The sequence below is a fragment of the Sus scrofa genome, chromosome 5 (assembly GCF_054392235.1).
Source record: "Sus scrofa isolate SSC_HxYL_T2T_F1_AM1 chromosome 5, Sscrofa_HxYL_maternal_Yorkshire_Landrace_v2.0, whole genome shotgun sequence".
Lineage (NCBI taxonomy): Eukaryota > Metazoa > Chordata > Mammalia > Artiodactyla > Suidae > Sus > Sus scrofa.
This window is the reverse complement of record NC_139387.1, coordinates 86,144,403-86,163,540: the sequence shown is the minus strand read 5'-3', so window position 1 is coordinate 86,163,540 and position 19,138 is coordinate 86,144,403. Positions and strand designations below refer to the sequence as shown.

The window sequence follows — 19,138 nt, the reverse complement described above, 5'->3', positions numbered from 1 at the left end:
ACATAGAAAGCAGAGAAAGCGTTTTTTTTGTTGTTGTTGTTTGTTTGTTTTTTTATTGGCCACACCTGTGGCATATGGAAGTTCCCAGGTCAGAGACTGAATCTGAGTCAGAGCCTCCACCTAGGCCACAGCTGCAGTAATGCTGGATCCTTAATCCACTGTGCCAGGCTGGGGATCTAACTGGATCTCAACAGAGACAAGATGGATCATTAACCCACTGAACTACATTAGGAACTCCAGAGAAAAATTTTCTAAGAATTGATAATTGGCAAAATGGCTTTTAGACAAATATCTTTTAGGTGAAAAGTCAAAGGGCTTCTGCAGAAGGTGTTACTGAGTCCAGGCTCCTCCTGCTTGCCCCACCACAGGCCAGTAAATTGAGAGTCAAGCCGCTGGGGCATGGAGTAGAGAATACTCAGAAAGCCAGCAGACTGAGAAGATGGTAGGCTTGTGTCCTGAAGAACCATCTGGCCTGAGTTACACATTCAGGCTTCTTTTATACTAAAAGGGGAAGGCGCAACGTTGAACATTTCCTGGTTCCCATCAGCCTCTGGAGCTGTGTTAATCCCCCCAATCATTCACAGGTGGGCCTGGTCAGGATGTTTCCTTTGAGCTAAACAAGGGCATTTGGCTTAATGCTCATTACCTGGAAGGCAGGGTTCCCAGAGCTGGGCCATTATGTATAATTTAAGCATATAGGCAACATCACTTTGGCGATTAACTTGTAAGAGAATTCAAAGGTTCTTCCCTATTGTAAAGGTAGTTTGAGGACCCAGGGTGGGCATAGGGATCCAAAGTGGGATATAGAGAATCAGAGGACCATAGGGCTTCCCAGTGCTCTTGAGGCCTCTTAAATTCGAAAGAAGTTATCACAAGCCTGGCGTAGGACTGCATTTCTGAATTTTGTTTCATTGTAAAGTCCAGAACAAAAGTTTTCTTTATTATAAGTCCCAAGTACTGCTGCAGTGAATTCCTTAGATCCATAGTTATTCTGGGACAGACAGAAGTTTTGCCTTTGACACTTGTGCCATTACCTCACTCTTGAGACTGAGTCCTTCTCTGACACTACTGAACATTATTTGCTCTTATTGAACCCCTTCCTTTCCATATCTTTTATCTTTTCTTCTCTCCACATCACTCTGACTTTAATCCCTTTTATGCTCTCTGAGTAGGAGGGTCACATTTATAAATGTACTTAGTGTGATAGGAAGAATTCTCAAGATAGCCCTTCGAGATTCCCACTCTCTGGTTATCAGACACTAATCTAGAAAATTCTGCAAAGGGATTTTGTGGATGTAATCAAAGTTTCAAATCAGTAGACCTTTAAGGATAAGATTATGCAGGTGAGCCTAATCTAATCACAGGCACCCTTTTAAAACAGAGCGTTTTCTGCAGGTGGTAGCAGAGGGGAAAGGAGCGGTTCGTTACGTGAGGAGTATTTGCTGTTTTGAAAATGGAGATTGCCACATAGACGTGAAGGGATCTTTACAAGCAGAGAGCGATCCCAAGCCCACAGACAGCAAGGAATTGAGACCTCATTTCTACAGTTTCAAGGAACAGAGTTCTGCCAAGTACCGGACTGAGCTCAAGAAGCAGATGCTTGCCTAGAGCCTCTAGGTAAGAGCCCAGCCCAGCCAACACCTTGATTTCCGTTTTGAGAAACGCCAAACAGAGAACCCAGGGGAGTCCACCCAAATTTTTGACCTAAAGAACTGTAACGTAATAAGTTTAACTTGCTAAATTTGTGATAATTTATTATGGCCACAATAGAGAATGGGTATAACTGGTAAATTGCAACTTTCCTCTGTTGACCACATTTATCTATTTTTGCTTGCCTCCAAGATGTCGCCCCCATCATTATCCTTTTCTCCACCCCAAAAAGCCTAAGTGTTTTTTCTTCCTCAGAGACCCAGGATCTTTTATTCCAAGAAAATCTTTACCCAGATACATCAACTCAAATACAACAGAGGAGACAAAAATATCTCAGGGTCTCTCCTAATTTGAATGATTTTCGAAAATGTGAATCATAAATTGGTGTGTTATTAACTAAATCCGTGAAGCTGAAAGGGTTTTGTGATTCTCGGGCTCTGTTGTCTGAGTAGAAATGATTCTGAGCCATGTCAAGCAACTTAGCTCCTAGCACTTTCTTTGATAACTTTGGAGAAGGGAGAATCAGCCATGCACACTGCAACGTGACAAAATAGGAAATCAGGAATTTCTTAAATTCAGTGGTGTGATTTCTTGCTGCAGTTCTCTTCTATATTTCCTTCATGGTGTATCTCTTCTGTGCTATCTGAGACACTGTATGTATTTTAGAACTGTTCTTCTCACAGCTGCTTTCACCTCCTTGTTCTTCAAGCTGTAGATGAGAGGATTCACTAGGGGAGTGATTACACTGTACTGTATGGAGAGGATCAACTCCAGAGGTGAGCCTGATGTGGGCATGAGATAGCGAAGAATGGCTGAGCCATAGAAAAAGAGCACTGCAGTGAGGTGGGAGGAGCAGGTGGAGAAAGCCTTGCTTCTGCCTGTAGTGGAGGTGATACTCAGGATGGTGGAGACAATGCGGGCATAAGAGAAAAAGATCAGGAGGCAGGTTCCAATGGCATGCAGAAGGGCAGAGCAGAGCAGCATTGCAGCATTGGTGGAGACATCAGAGCAGGAGAGGGGGAAGAGGGAAGGCAACTCACAGGAGTAGTGGTGGATAGTTTGAACCTCACAGAAGTCTAAATTCAAAGCCAGGAGGATGTTGATGAGTGCATCCAGAAAGGCCACAGCCCAAGAGCTGCACACCAACCTCGCACACAGCTGTTTCCTCATCAACTGTCCATAGAGCAGAGGGTGGCAGATGGCAGCATAGCGGTCATAGGCCATCACTGAGAGCAGGCAGGCCTCAATCCCTGTGGTGGCAAACACAAAGAAGACCTGAGCTAGGCAGCCCTCTACTGAGATGGCTTTCCTTTGAGACAGGAGGTTCTCAAGCATTTTGGGTACAGTGACTGAAGAATAGAAGAGGTCTTGGAAGGAGAGATGGCTCAGGAAGAAGTACATGGGTGTGTGGAGGTTAGAATCTGTATGGATCACAAGTATCATTAGCAGGTTTCCCAGCAGAGTCAGGAGGTAAATCATCAGGAACAGAACAAAGAGCAGAGCCTGGATGTGGGGGTTGGCAGACAGCCCGAGGAGGATGAACTCTGTGATGCTGCTGTGATTCCCTGGGACCATTTATGGTCATTGATTTTTTAGAGAAAAATTATTAAGGGGACTGAAAAATCTTGTTTCTACAGCAGTTTCCAGAAGGCATCATTCTGTTCTCTTTCCCTATTGGGTTTATCCTTGACCAATACAGGTCTGAACTGCCAGGGTCTGCTTACTGAGTTTCTTCAATAAATACAGTACTCGTGTTTTCATTTTACAGATATGTACATTAACTGTGAGGAAAAGATTTATATTTTATTAGAGATCACAATATGTGGAATCAAAAGAACTGTGTTTGAGTCCTAATTTTACCCAAAGTATTTTAGCTTCCTGCTTTGGATGAGTCATTTATCAATGCCCTTGTTTTTGAGGCAGAGATAGCAGTACTCAGATTTTCGACTGGGGCTTGAGTGTGGGGGTGGTTGTTTCCCCTAACCCCCATATTGTTCAAGGGACTGTAACTTCCTGCCTGCCTAGTCTGATACTTATTTTCATGGCCCTTATATCTGTCTTCACTGGTTCCACGGAGTCCTTCTTTTCCCTGCCTTTCTGTTGTGCCATCTCCAAACTCTGCATCTGCATCACTTGACCTTTCCTAACAGGGACAAAATGTGAGAGTATCATCAACTATTCTGGCCTATTGGAGAACTGTCCTAAGACTAAATTATGCCATCTCCTTCATCTGGGCCCTGTGTTCCACAGCACTCCTCATCATTTTTTTAGGGACTTCAGCAGACATTCTGGAGAAGCTGGGGCAGATTTCTGCTGACCTTTTTTTACCTGGTCTTTATTGCCCTAATCAGTGCCCCTGATTGTTCACTAACTGATGAATGGTAGCACATTGTGTTTGTGTAGCAGTTTATCTTCTAAAATGACTTTCACGGTTGTCCGTGGAGGAGTGTGTGTGTCTGTTTAGGGGATGGTGAGAGAAGAGGCTGAACTCCTTTCACAGGTGAGGAAATTTAAGCCCCAAAATTGTATGACTTGTCTAGATTCTCACACTGAAGTGTTCTTTGCACAGGAAGGGTTTGCATCTGCCACATCTGATTATGCAACAAGGGCTTTTCTGCTATACCATTTACTCAGAGAAAAAGTCGCACTCCTTAGTTGGATTTCAAAGCGTGAATCATCTATGGTTTATCTAGATGCCCTATGTTGAGTCTGGGTGGTTTTGTTTCTGATCAAACCATGATCCTATATGTTTTCTCTGCCTTGGTTCATACTAATATATTTCATGTTGCTAGTCATTGATTTACAGCTTAGTTACTTTGAAATTCCTTCCTTATTTGCCACCTATTCCGTGAGTTCTTCTTGGGTCTCAAATCTCTGGGGAAATCACTATTAACCCCATTTGTTCAGATCATGAAAATAAATGTAAATAAGAAAATTCAACACTCTTGACTTAACTCTTTCTAATCTAGAAACTTAAAATAAAACAAAACCTTGTCTGCTTCCCTTTGATGTGTAACAATTTCATCAACACACTAAGCTTTGCCATCATTTGTATTACTATTTTGCTGTATCACTTAGTGTTGTATGTGTCATTTCTTTTCTCTACAATGAGAGTGCCATTTTACTGAGGGCAGAAATTGGGCCATTACTTTCTATGCCAACAATCATAGACACACACACACAAACGCAAAGATCAATAGGCCCTCAATCAACTATTGTTAAATAAAGACAAAAATTTAAAAAATTGGACAGAATGTGTAGGAAAAACTCTTACCTTCAAGCCCAGAAGTTAAATTCCAAGTTAGTCAAGGGAAAAGGCATTAAGAGGACCTGGAATTAGGAGAGAAAGGGAGAAGGTGGATTGCTTGTCTCCTTTTTGCTGTAATAGACTGGCAGAGAGCTTAGCTCCTTCTGAAATCATTACTTGCTACAGATCTCTGCCTCAGAGGGATCATCCCACACATTGATTAAGCATATAACATCCATCCGTAAAGTTATTTAATAAGTATTTTTGAGTGTGCTCACACTAAGGCACTGTATTACACATGTAGTTGAAGACAGTCTGAATTGTGTTTTGTTGAACTATTGTGCGAATGCATTTCCTTGACCAACTGTTCTTTGTTACCCAGGTGTGACCAGTCCTTCTAGTCTGTTTTTTCTTCATCAGATAGAACCCTCACATAGGATTGTATATTTAAATTGAGCCCTTCCTGTCACCCTCAAGTTTGCTTTGCTATCTGCTAGACTCTGATTTGCCCCTTGAACTCTGAATCATTCCTGAGATCTCTAGCTTTGGTGTCTACCAGACCAATCTAATCTTGATGTCCCTTATCCTACTTAGAAGATAATTTCTCAGTCCTTGAATCTCCTCTGGCCCCTTACCCTACCCCTGCCATGGTGCTTATCAAGGACTCACATAGCTCCCAAACTCTGAGCCCTTATCTAGAATATATCTCTCTGAATTACCTATGAGTTCTGTCCAGGGTGATCTGAGTGCAAGAGGGGCCCCAATTCATGAAGATTCAGCAATGAAGAATCACTACTGAAAAAGTCAGTTTTATCTCTGTGTCAGTAAATTACTTTTGAAAGTACGGAACTAACAAGATAATAGAGTGAACAAAAGTTATTCTTTTTAAGAATGTGAAAGTTTTTAAGAATTTTGAGTATAATACCAAAAGTGGCCATAGAAATGGATCCAGTTTTTCTACATTTACTCTATAATATAGATCTGACCATAAGGGCCAAAATATAGCCTGAGAACACTCTAGCATCTTCAGAGAATATTAGAGAAGTTGTTGTTTATGGATCCAAAACCTGACAACTTTTATCCTAAAATGGAAGCGCCACAACGTATCAGTGAGACAGCTACGTTATGTGACTTCATGACCCATCTCACACCAGGCCCCAAGCACATACTTTTTACTAATCATACCTCTTTAAGGAAGGATGATGTCTGTATGTTAATCTTAAAAGAAATGGTGAAATACTAAATACCAAGATCTTCTCACCTCCAGTTAGAAAGGCAAGTGAATTGAAGTCAGCCCATAGTTTGAATGAGTGGTCTCAGATCTAAAAATGGGTGTGAGAGTAGAGAGGTCATGAGATAACTCCTGAGAAGATAGAGCTAGAAAGTGAAGCCCAAGGGATTCCCCCCAAACTGTGTACCTTACCAAGTTATCTTGAACTGCATACAAAATGAAAACAGAAATTCATTCCAGCATTCCACATTTCCCCCCAAAATCATCTTAAGTGAAATACAGAATTGAATTCAAGTATCATCATAAATAAGTGTCATCTTTCGATTGAAATTTCAGCGTTGGAGATGGCTTTTACCAGTGCGAGTACGTGTCTAAAGTAAAATCAAAGAGTTTTGGAAAGGGTTGCACAGTAATCAAATATTGTCTTTGGTCTAGTGAGACCATCAGTGCTTTCCAATGTGACAAGCAGTTAAGACCCAATAAGCAGAACATGAGACTTGATCAATAGGTGCCTTATTGAGATGTTAAATGAATTAACAGACAGATAAATGAGGTTAGAAGAGGAAGCTAAAATGCTTTAAATTTTACAGGAGGGACATAGTTTGAATGAGTGGTCTCAGATCTAAAGTGGTCTCAGATCTTGGTGACTGGAATGAATTATTATAAATTGTCTTTCACTGTTCTTTAAATATTTCAGCAGGGATCATGGATCAGATAGAGAATGGGTAATAGCAGAAACAAATGAGTTCTGTGGATATGTAGGATTGAGGACCTATACAAAGGAAGCATTCCTTAGGGCATCAGTATTTTCTGTCAAAATTCAAGGAGTCCCCTTTGCCGATGACTAACATTATTCACTGAGTAAGCACTGACCTCTTCATTAGCTAATCAGAGAACTTGAGGACAAAAGCCCGTTGAAACATAATACAAAATACAGACACAGTTTAGAGAGTTTTTCTTTTTCTTTTTTTCTTTTTCTTTTTTTGGCCATGTTCATGACATTTGGAAATTCCCAGGCCAGGGACTGAACCCGAGACATAGCAGTGACCTGAGCCACAGCAGTGAGTGTGATAGATCCTCAAAGGTGCTCTGCCACCAGGGATCCCCAGTTTTGAGAGAGTTTTGAGACTCAAAGGAATGTGGAAAGTAAAGTGAGAAAGTGAAAAGGAATGTCTTCAAGATCCAGAGAGAGAAAAAGCAGGCCTGACAAGGAGATAGTAATGAAACTGTGGAGTGCCTGGAAAGGACTTGGGAAACACTTCTAGAAAAATTGTGGAAAACATTACCACACTGCCATATTTTTCTGGTACAGGAGATGGTTTGTAGCACTGGCCTTTTCTGAGTAGCAGAACTTACCTGGGGTTGTAAGAACAAATTCTTCAGTAAAGTGATTAGGAAAAGAGGAGACTTTTATTGTTCCAGTTGGGAGTCACAATGAGGGCAGGAAGAGTGTCCTGGATCTAGACAGTTCCAAAGTCTTTGTCATCCACATCTCCATTGGCCACAACGAAAAGATCCTTAAGTCCTCAGTGGAATTTAGTGAGAGATGTCACTTGGATGGTCTCAGGCCCAGCTACAGGGAATCTTCTCATTTCGTTTCCTCTGTGATTATAAATACTGTGCTCAGCCTAACTGGTGAGAGAGTGAATCTCAGGTCTGACCTCCCAGAAAAGCACATATAGCTCATGCATTTACTTTATTGGCTGGCTGAGTCTGAGAACGAAGAGAAAGTTGGACCAATGCCTTTTACTCCCTGGAGTTGGAGACTGAAGCCAAGATCACGGGAGTTAATTAGGAAAGTTACACTTTGTAAGAACCACAGAAGATTCTGTCAGATGTTGGCTTCATATCTTGACTTTGAAATCTTACTGCAAAGCCTTGGATGAGAAGTCCTGGGTGTCGCGTGGTTTTACTTTTCCTCCCTCCCTCTCTCCCTTGCTTTTTAGCTTTATTGAATGATAACTGAAAAAAAAAATGTTATGTATTTAAAATGTACGATTCAATGATTGACGTATTTATACTTTGTGAAATAGTGACTATAATCGGGTTAATGAACACATCCATCACCTCACATGGTTATCATTTTTTGCATGGTGTGTGTGTGTTTTGAAAATGTTCAAGGCGATGCCTTCAACTTTGTTTTTATTTCTCACAATTGATTTCTTTTATGGCTCCTTGAATTTTACAATTAAAACCCTACTCTTTTGAAAAATGTGTTTGGAATTTTGATAGGAATTGAATGTGCAGATGTCTTTGGGCAGTGTGAACATCTAACAATATTAGCTTTTTTTTCTGATCCATTAACATGGAATATCGGATTATTTATTTGCATTTTCCCCAATTTCTTTGAGTTTTCAGTGCCCAAGTCTTTCTTGAGTTTTCAGTGTCCAAATCTTTCACTTCCTTGATTAAATTTAGTCCAAGAACTTTATTGTTTTTGATGCAATTTTAAGTGCTTTCTTCATTTTCTTTTCATATAGTTTTATCTTAGTGTATAGGAACACAACTCACTTTTATATGTTGATTTTGTATCCTGTAACTTCCCTGAATTCATTGATTAGCTAAATGGATTTTTGGTGGAATCTTTATTTTCTCTATATATGATCATCTCATCTGCTAACATAGGTAATTTTTCTTCTTCATTTCCCATTTGGATGCTTTTTAATTTGTTTCTTCTCTGGCTAGGATTTCTAGAACTATGTTGAATAGTAGTGGTGAGAATGGGCACACTTGTCTTATTCCTGTTCTCAGAGGAAAATTTTTCTCTTTTTAATCATTCAGCATGCTGTTTGTTAACTGTGCACTAACATATATGGCCTTTATTGTGTTGAGGTACATTTATTTTGTACCTTGTTGAAAGTTTTTATCATGAAAATATGTTGAATATTATCAAATTCTTTTTTGCATATATTGAGATGATATGATTTCTATCCTCTTTGTTAATGTGGTATTCATCATTTTTTTGGATCTTCATATTTTGAGCCATCCTTGCATCACTAGAATAAATATCCCTTGATCATGGTGTATGATCCTTTAAATGTGATTTGAATTCTGTTTTGATAGTGTTTGTGAGAGGGTTTTTGTATCTGTGTTCATCAGGGATGCTGACCTGTAGTTTTCTTTCTTGGTAATGTCTTTGTCTGGCTTTTGTATCAGGTTACTGTCTTTGTAAAATAGTCCATCTAAACTTCAGTGTTTTGAAAGAGTTTTGGAAGGATGGTATTAATCCTTCCTTAAGTATTAGGTAGAATTTACCAGTAAAATCATTAGGTCCTGAACTTTAATTTTTGAAGTTTATTTTTATTTATTTTGAATTTAATTTTATTGAAGTATAGTTGCTTTACAATATTGTATTAATTTCAGGTGTATGGCAAAGTGAATCAGTCATACATATAAATATATCCATTCTTTTTCCCCCCATATAGATTATTACAAACAATTGAGTGGATTTTCCTGTGCTCTAAATGAAATCATCTATTTTATTTATTTAAAAAAATTTTAGTATAGTTGATTTACAATATTCTGCCAATATCTTCTGTGCAGCAAAGTGACATATCTATGTGTATGTGTGTATATGTGTGTGTGTGTATGTATTCTTTTTCTCATATTATGCTCCATCATTTTCCATCACAAGTAATTAGATATAGGTCCTTGTGCTATACAGCAGGATCTCATTGCTTACCCACTACAAATGCAATAGTTTGCATCTACTAATCACAAACTCCCAGTCCATCCCACCCCTTCCCCCTGCCCCTTGGCAACCACAAGTCTGTTCTCCATGCTCAAGAGTTTGTCTCTTTCCCATAGATAGGTTCATTTCTGCCATATGTTAGATTCCAGATGTAAGTGATAGCAGATGGTATTTGTCTTTCTCTTTCTGACTTACTTCACTTAGTATGAGGATCTTTAGTTCCATCCATGTGGCTGCAAATGGCATTGTTTTGTTCTTCTTTATGGCTGAGTAGTATTCTCCTGTGTATATGTACCACTGCTTCTTAACCCATTTATCTACATTGGACATTTAGTTTGTTTCCAGGTCTTGGCTATTGTGAATAATCCTGTAATGAATATATGGGTGCATGTATCTTTTTCAAAGAAAGTTTTGTCCGGATTTATGCCCAGGAGTGGGATTGCTGGACCATGTGGTAGTTGTATATTTAGTTTCCTATGATACCTCCATATTGTTTTCCATGGTGGTTGCACCAATTTTCATTCTCACCAACAGTGCAGGAAGGTTCCCTTTTCTCCATACCCTCTCCAGCATTTGTTTTTGTAGACTTACTAATGATGGCCATTCTGACTAGTGTGAGGTGGTACCTCATAGTAGTTTTGATTTGCATTTCTCTAATAATTAGTGGAGTTGAACAATTTTTCATGTGCCTATTGGCCATCTGTTTGTCTTCTTTTGAGAAATGTCTATTCAGGTCTTCTGCCCATTTTTTTGATGGAGTTGTTTTGAGTTTTTTCCTGTTGAGTTGTTTGAGTTGTTTGTATAGTTTGGAGATTAAGCCTTTGTTGGTTGCATAATTTGAAACTATCTTCTCCCATTATGTAGGTTTTTTTTCTCTAAGTTTTCCTTTGATGCACAAACTTTTAAGTTTTATTAGGCCCCATTGTTGTAATTTTGCTCTTATTTCTGTTGCCTTGGGAGCCTGACCTAAGAAAAATTTTGTATGGTTGATATCAAAGAATGTTTCGCCTGTGTTCTCCTCTAGTAATTTTATCATGTCTTGTCTTATTTTTAAGGCCTTAAGCCATTTTGAGTTTATTTTTGTGCATGGTGTGAGGGCATGCTCTAGTTTACATACAGCTGTCCAGTGTTGCCAGAACCACCTGCTGAAGATACTGTCTTTTCCCCATTTTATATTCTTGCCTCCTTTGTCAAAGATTAATTGACAGTAAGTGTCTGGGGTTTTTTTCTGGGCTCTCTGTTCTGTTCCCTTGGTCCGAAATCTGGGAGAGTTATGCCTCCTGCTTGTTTTTCATTCTTTGAGATTGCTTTGGCAATTCTGGGTCTTTTATAGTTCCATATAAATATTTGGATTGTTTGTTCTAGTTCTATGAAAAACGTCATGGGTAATTTGATAGGGATCACATTGAATCTGTAGATTGCTTTGGGTAGTATGGCCTTTTACAATACAATTCTTCCAATCCAGGAGCATGGAATATATTTCCATTTTTTGGAGCCCTCTTTAATTTCCTTGATTGTTTTATAGTTCTCAGCATATAAATCTTTCACCTCCTTAGTCAGTTTTATTCCTTGGTATTTAAATTTTGATGGTGCATTTAAAAAAGTTACTGTACTTTTGTATTCCTTTTGTAATATTTCATTGTTAGTATATGGAAATGCAACTGATTTATGAATAATAATCTTGTCACCATGCTGAATTCATTCAGTTTGAGTAGTTTTTTTTTGGAGTCCTTAGGGTTTACTATATAGAGTATCATGTCATCTGCATACAGTGACAATATTACCTCTTCTCTTCCAATTTGGATACATTTTATTTCTTTTGTTTGTCAGATTGCTGTGGCTAGGACTTCAATACTATGCTGAATAAAAGTGGTGAGAGTGAGCATCCTCTTCCTTGTCACAGGGGAGCTTTCATATTTCTCTGTTGCATATGATATTTGCTGTGGATCTGCCATAAATGGCTTTTTATTATGTTAAGGTATTTCCCTCTATACCCACTTATGTATCATAAATTGATGTTGGATTTTGTCAAATCCTTTTTCACATCTGTTGAGATGATCATGTGGTTTTTGACTTTTCTTTTGTTAATGTGGTGTATGACACTGATTGATTTGCATATATTGAACCATCCTTGAAACTGGGATGAATCCCACTTGGTTGTGCTGTATGATCATTTTTATATGTTGTTAAATTCGGCTGGCAAAAATTTTGTTGAAAATTTTCATGTCTATATTCATCAAAGATATTGGCCTATAATTTTCTTTTTTGGTAGTTTTTTTGTCTGGTTTTTGTATTAGCTTGATGATGGCATCATAGAATGCCTTTGGGAGTGTTCCTTCTTCTTCAACCTTTTGTAGAAGTTTAAGTGTGGGTATAATTCTTCTTTGTATTTTTGGTAGAATTCACCTGTGATGCCATCTGGTCCTGGACTTTTATTTGTAGGAAGTGTTTTTGTGACGTACTCAATTTCATTTCTGGTGATGAGTCTGTTCAATTGATGTGCTTCTTCTTGATTCAGTTTTGGATGGCTGTATGTCTATAGAAAGTTGTCCATTTCTTCTAAGTTGACAAATTTGTTGGCATATTGTTGTTCATAGTATTCTCTTATGGTGTTTTATATTTCTGCAGTATCTGTTGTGATTTCTCCTTTTTCATTTCTTGTTTTCTTTTCTTTTTTTTTTTTGTCTTTCTTCCATTTCTTGGGCCGCTCCCGTGGCATATGGAGGTTCCCAGGCTAGGGGTCGAATTGGAGCTGTAGCCACCGGCCTACACCAGAGCCACAGCAACTCGGGATCCAAGCCATGTCTGCAACCTACACCACAGCTCACGGCAACACTGGATCCTTAACCCACTGAGCAAGGCCAGGGACTGAATCCGCAACCTCATGGTTCCTAGTCAAATTTGTTAACCACTGCACAACAACGGGAACTCCCTTGTTTGAGTTCTTTATCTCCTCCTCTTGGTGAGTCTGCCCAGATGCTTGTCAATTCTGTTAACCCTTTCAAAGAACCAGGTCTTGGTTTTACTGATTTTTTCCTATTGTGTTTTGAATCTTTTTTTTATTGATTTTTGTCCCTGATCTTTATGATTTCCTTCCTTCTGCTGACTTTAGGTTTTGTTTGTTCTTTTTCTAATTCTTTTAGGTGGTAGGTTAAATTGTTGATTTGAGATTTTTCTTCTTTTTTTTTTTGGAAGGCCTGTATTGCTATGATCTTCCCTCTTTTGCACCATCCCATAGACTTTGAATGGTTGTGTTTTCGTTGTCATTTGTCTTGAGGTATTTTAAAATTTTCCTTTTGATTTCTTCATTGACCCATTGGTTTTTTACTAGCATGTTCTTTAGTCTCCAGGTAGTCAGTTTTTTTTCTCTTTTTTTTTTCCTGTGGTTGATCTCTAGTTTAATGCCATTTTGGTCAGAGAAGATACTTGAAATAATTTCTATACTCTTAAATTTTTTGAGGTTAGTTTTGTGCCCAAGTATGTGGTCAGTCCTTGAGTATGTTCCATGTGCACATTACCCAGAGGTAATGTCCTGAAGTTGTCATAAAAGTCAACTTTTCTATTGTGTCATTTAGGATATCTGTTGCCTATTGATTTTCTGTCTAGAGGATCTGTCCATTGATGTGAGTGGGGTGTTAAATTCTCCTACTTTTGTTCTAGTCCCAGAAATTTCTCCTTTTATGCCTGTTAGTATTTGTTGTATATATTTGGGCGGCCCTGTATTGGGGCATATATATTGATGAGTGTAATGTCCTCTTTTTGAATTGATCCTTTTATCATTAGTGTCCTTCTTTATGGCCTTCCTTTAAAATCTATTTTGTCTGATAATGAGTATTGCAACTCCTGCTTTTCTTTATTTTCCATTTGTGTGAAGTATGTTTTTCCATCCCCTCACTTGCAATTTATGTGTCCTTTGCCCTAAGGTGAGTCTCATGTAGGCAGCATATTGTAAGCTTTTCTTTTTGTATCCAGTCCACCACACTGTGTCTTTTGATTGGAGCATTCAGTCCATTAAATTTAAGATGATATTGATAAATATGTATTTATTACTATTTTAAACCTTGTTTTCCAGTATATTCTAGGTTTGTGCTTTGTTCTTTTATTTTTTTCGTTGGATGACTTCCTTTTATTTTATGCTTGTGTCCTTTTCTTTTTAATTTTCATGAATGTAATATTTGGTTTTGATTTGTGGTTGCCCTATTTTGTAAGTATGTTAACCTCATTTTATATCTGCTTGGTTTAGCCTGATAGTCATATAGGCTCAAACCCATTCTTTAAAAAATGAGTCTAGATTTTCTTACTTTCCTTCCCCTCATTTTATGATTTTCACCTCATTTTGTAACATCTTCATGTTTATCCTTTTGTTATTCCTTTTGTTTATTGTTGCTTTTATAATGAGTTTTTTCCCCTTTCAGAACTGTATATTGGCTTAAATTTTTGCTTTCCAGTTGTGATTTCCTCCATTATATTTCTTATTACTTCTTTTATTATGTAGTGGAACCCTTTCAGTATTCCTTTTAGAACAGGCTTAATATCACTGTACTCCTTTAGTTTTTGTTTGTTGGAGAAATTCTTTATTTCTCCAACTGTTTTAAATGATATTCTTGCTGGGTAGACTATTCTAGGCTGCTATTTTTTCCCTTTTAGAACTTGGAATATATCTTGCCACTCTTTTCTGTCCTGTAATGTTTCTGTAGAGAAATCAGCTGATAGCCTTATGGGGGGGGGGGGAGTCCCTTATAATTAAACTCTTTTTTTCCCTTTGCTGCCTTTAGAAACCTCTCTTCATCTTTCACTTTTGCCATTTTTATTATAAAATGTCTTGGTGTAGGCCTGTTTGTGTTCAATTTGTTGGGGGCCTTCTGTGCTTCCTGTATCTTGATATCGGTATTTTTTAGGTTTGGAGTTTTCAGACATAATTTCTTCAAATATATTTTCTATCTTTTTTTTTTTTTTTTTGGTCTTTTTGCCATTTCTTGGGCCGCCACTGCGGCATGTGGAGGTTTCCAGGCTAGGGGTCTAATTGTGCCATAGCCACAGCAATGTGGGATCCGAGCCGCATCTGCGACCCATACCACAGCTCACGGCAATGCGGGATCGTTAACCCACTGAGCAAGGGCAGAGATTGAACCCACAACCTCATGGTTCCTAGTTGGATTTGTTAACCACTGTGCCATGATGGGAACTCCTCAAATATATTTTCAATCACCCTTTTTTTCCTCTTTCTGGAATCCCTGTTAGGCATAGATTTGCCCACTTTATATTATCCCATTGATCTCTTATATTTCTCTCATGTTTTGTTTTGTTTTTTGTTTTTGTTTTTGTTTTTTGCTTTTTAGGGCTGCACCTGTAGCATATGGAGGTTCCCAGGCTAGGGGTCAAATTGGAACTACAACTGCTGGCCTATGCCACAGCCACAGCAACATAGGTCCAAACCGAGTCTGCAGCCTACACCACAGCTCATGGCAATGCCAGATCCTTAATCCACTGAGCGAGGCCAGGGATTGAACCTGCATTCTCATGGATGCTAGTCAGATTCGTTGACTGCTAAGCCATGATAGGAACTCCCTTTCATATTTTTTCATTTGATTTTCTGTTCTGATGTCTTGATTGGGTGATTTCCATTATTTAATCTTCCACATCACTAATTTGTTCCTCTGCATTATTCATTCTGCTCATTATTGCCTTTAACTCAGCTTGTGTCACTACAAATGAGTTTTCTAAATTTTCTTGGCTCTGCCTTATATTTTCTAGTTACATTCTGAGAGAAGCTATATTATTGTTCATATCTGCTCTTAATTCCTACATATTAACTCTTAATTCCTTCAGTATTTTCACTGTCTCCTCTTTGAACTTGGTGTTTGTGAGATTGAAGAGGTCTGTTTCATTGTTTGCTCCTTCAGGTAAATTCTCCTGTTATTTTAACTGGGAATGGTTCCTGAGCTTCTTCACCTTGCTTATATATATCTTATTCTGTGAGTTTAGGGAAAACAACTGCTGTAGTCTTAGAGTTCTATTTATATAGATGATCACCCCTGGGGATTTTGTGAATGCTTACTATTTACTTTTAGGGCGCTGTGAATGCTTCATGGGAGATGGAGGCCTAGGGAAGGGCTATTAGATAGTGCCTGGTTGCTGGGCCCTTAACAGTTGTAAGGACCCACAGGAAGGTGGCTCAGGCTGCTCCTAGTTGCAGGGCCCTAGGATGTGGTGGTTACCCTCACACAGGTGTAGGGTAATGGAGGGTTACCCTTGGAGGGTTTGGTAATGGCAGCAACATTGCATGTGCATTCCCAGAAAATGAGAGCATGAATGCATGGTGTTCAATTGCAGTGCCCTCCTCTATGCAAACCTCTGAAGAGAGGGGGGCTGTAGTCCCCTGTTGTTGAAAGGCCACTGCCATCTCTGGAGTCTGAGATAACTGAATTTGCCCCCACCACCTATAGACCATGCAAGAGGTGCCCCATCATGTTTAGCCTGCACAGGGGGCACTGCCACCTGTAGCCCGTGGAAGAGGGGCCTGTTGCCCATAGCCCGTGTGAGAGGTGCCTTGCTGCCTGTAGCCCCACTTTCTGAGAGTCTGCCCATGTTCAGAGAAAGATATTCCTGTGGCAGTCCTCCCCTCCTCTTCTTGCCCTCCCCAACAATGGCATCTTGCTTCTCCTGTGGCCCAGACCTCCTCCCAGGTTCCCATGCCCGTGGCACTCTGCTCCCCAACCCATGGCGCACTGCTCCCTAGCCCCTCAGTCTGTCTCCACACAGCCAAACCTAGTCCTCTGCCTGGAACTGACCTCTGGAGCTTGAGTCTTAGCGTTCACCCCCCACATAAGTGTCTCAGGCTGTGATATCCTGGCAGGTGGTATTCATTGTCTGTGTGGCACTCTCTCTCTGCTTTGCCCCCCTCAGTCCAGCTGGTATTTTTCTCTGAGGCTTTGAGGTCCCTCCATCTCAGCTGATCTTCCCATCAGGAGGCTACTCAGGGTATAGGTTCCTTTCCTTTTTCACAGCTCTCTCTCAGTCGTGCTAGTCCCATCCTGATTCCTTTCTCTCTCTCTCTCTCTTTTTCCTTTTTTTCTACCCAGTTATGTAGAGGGTTTCTTGCCTTTTTTGGAGGTTTAAAGTCTTCTGCCAGCATTCATTAGATGTTCTGTGTGAATCAATCTACATACAGATTTTATTTATTTTTTGATTTTTTTGGGGGGAGTAGGTGAATGCCATGTCTTACTCCTCCATTATTTTGTTCCTGCCCCCAATCATCTATTTTATACAGTATTGTGTATGTGTTTCTTTTAAAATTAGAAGTATAATCAACTTACTATGTCAGCTTCAGGTGTACAGCATAGTTATTGAATATTTTATGCATTGCAATATAATCACCATGATAAATATGGTTAACATCTGTCACTATACAAATTTAATACTATTATTTAATATATGTCCCATGCTGTACATTATATCCTAGTGACTTATTTCTGTTATAATGAAGGTTCGTACCTTTTAATCTCTCAGTATTTCATCCATTCCCAAATCCTTCCCCTTTGGCAACCACCTGTTTTTTCACTGTATCTATAACTCTGTTTCTGTTTTATTATGTTCATTTGTTTTTTAGATTCCACATATAAGTGAAATCATTTTGTATTTGGCTTTCTCTGTCTGCTTATTTCACATAGTATAATACTTCCAGGTCCATCCATGTTGTCACAAATCACAAGATTTCATCCTATTTTATGGGTCAGTGGTATTCTATTTTATACATTCACCCATCTTCTTTGTCTATTTATCTTTAGATGGACACTTAGGTTGCTTGCCTATCTTGGCTACTGTAAATAGTGCTGCAGTGAACACAGGTGTGCATATATCTTTTTGAATTAGTGTTTCTGATTTTTTTCAGAAAAATACCCAGAACTAGAATTTCTGGATTATACATAGTTTTATTTTTTTAATTTTTGAGTAATCTTTGTACTGTTTTCCAAGTTGCTGTACCAGTTTACATTACCACCATCAGTATATGGGGGTTCCCTTATCTCCATGTCATTTTCAGTTCTTATTATTTGCTGTCTTTTTGATTGTAGCCATTTTGACAGGTGTGGTTTAGATTTTGTTTGCATTTCCCCAATGATTAGTGATATTGAATATCTTCTCATGTGTCTGTTGGTCATCTGTATGTATTCTTTGGAGAAATTTCCAATTAGGTCCTCAGCCCATTTTATTTTTTTTTTTTTTTTTATTTTTTTTTTTTTTTTTTAATTTTATTTTCCCACTGTACAGCAAGGGGGTCAGGTTATCCTTACATGTATACATTACAATTACAGTTTTTCCCCCACCATTTCTTCTGTTGCAACATGAGTATCTAGACATAGTTCTCAATGCTATTCAGCGGGATCTCCTTGTAAATCTATTCTACATTGTGACTGATAAGCCCAAGCTCCCGATCCCTCCCACTCCCTCCCCCTCCCATCAGGCAACCACAAGTCTCTTCTCCAAGTCCATGATTGATTTTCTTTTCTGAGGAGATGTTCATTTGTGCTGGATATTAGATTCCAGTTATAAGTGATGTCATATGGTATTTGTCTTTGTCTTTCTGGCTCATTTCACTCAGTATGAGATTCTCTAGTTCCATCCATGTTGCTGCAAATGGCATGATGTCATCCTTTTTTATGGCTGAGTAGTATTCCATTGTGTATATATACCACATCTTCCGAATCCAATCCTCTGTCGATGGACATTTGGATTGTTTCCATGTCCTGGCTATTGTGAATAGTGCTGCAATGAACATGCGGGTGCATGTGTCTCTTTTAAGTAGAGCTTTGTCCGGATAGATGCCCAAGAGTGGGATTGCAGGGTCATATGGAAGTTCTATGTATAGATTTCTAAGGTATCTCCAAACTGTTCTCCATAGTGGCTGCACCAGTTTACATTCCCACCAACAGTGCAGGAGGGTTCCCTTTTCTCCACAGCCCCTCCAGCACTTGTTATTTGTGGATTTATTAATGATGGCCATTCTGACTGGTGTGAGGTGGTATCTCATGGTAGTTTTGATTTTCCTCAGCCCATTTTATAATGAAGTTGTTTGGGTTTTTTTTTTTTTTGAAGTTGTATGAATCCTTTGCATATTTTGGATATTAGCCCCTTATCAGATCTATCATTTGCAAATATCTTCTTTCACTCAGTAGGCTGCCTTTTAATTTCATTGATGATTTCCTTTGCTGGGCAAAATGTTTTAGTTTGATGTAGTCCCATTTGTTTATTTTTGCTTTTATTTCTGTTGTCCAAGGAGATGAATCAAAAAAATATTGTTAAAACCTATATCCAAGAATGT

General features: G+C 38.9%; 1 protein-coding gene across 1 annotated transcript; it reads right to left on the bottom strand.

The window, feature by feature from the left end:
- Positions 1 to 2,289: 2,289 nt before the first annotated feature.
- Positions 2,290 to 3,225, bottom strand: LOC100519092 (olfactory receptor 8S1-like). The gene has a single exon (XM_003481728.1). The coding sequence runs from the start codon at positions 3,223 to 3,225 to the stop codon at positions 2,290 to 2,292; it is 936 nt and encodes a 311-aa protein (XP_003481776.1).
- Between the last annotated feature and the right edge of the window lie 15,913 nt (positions 3,226 to 19,138).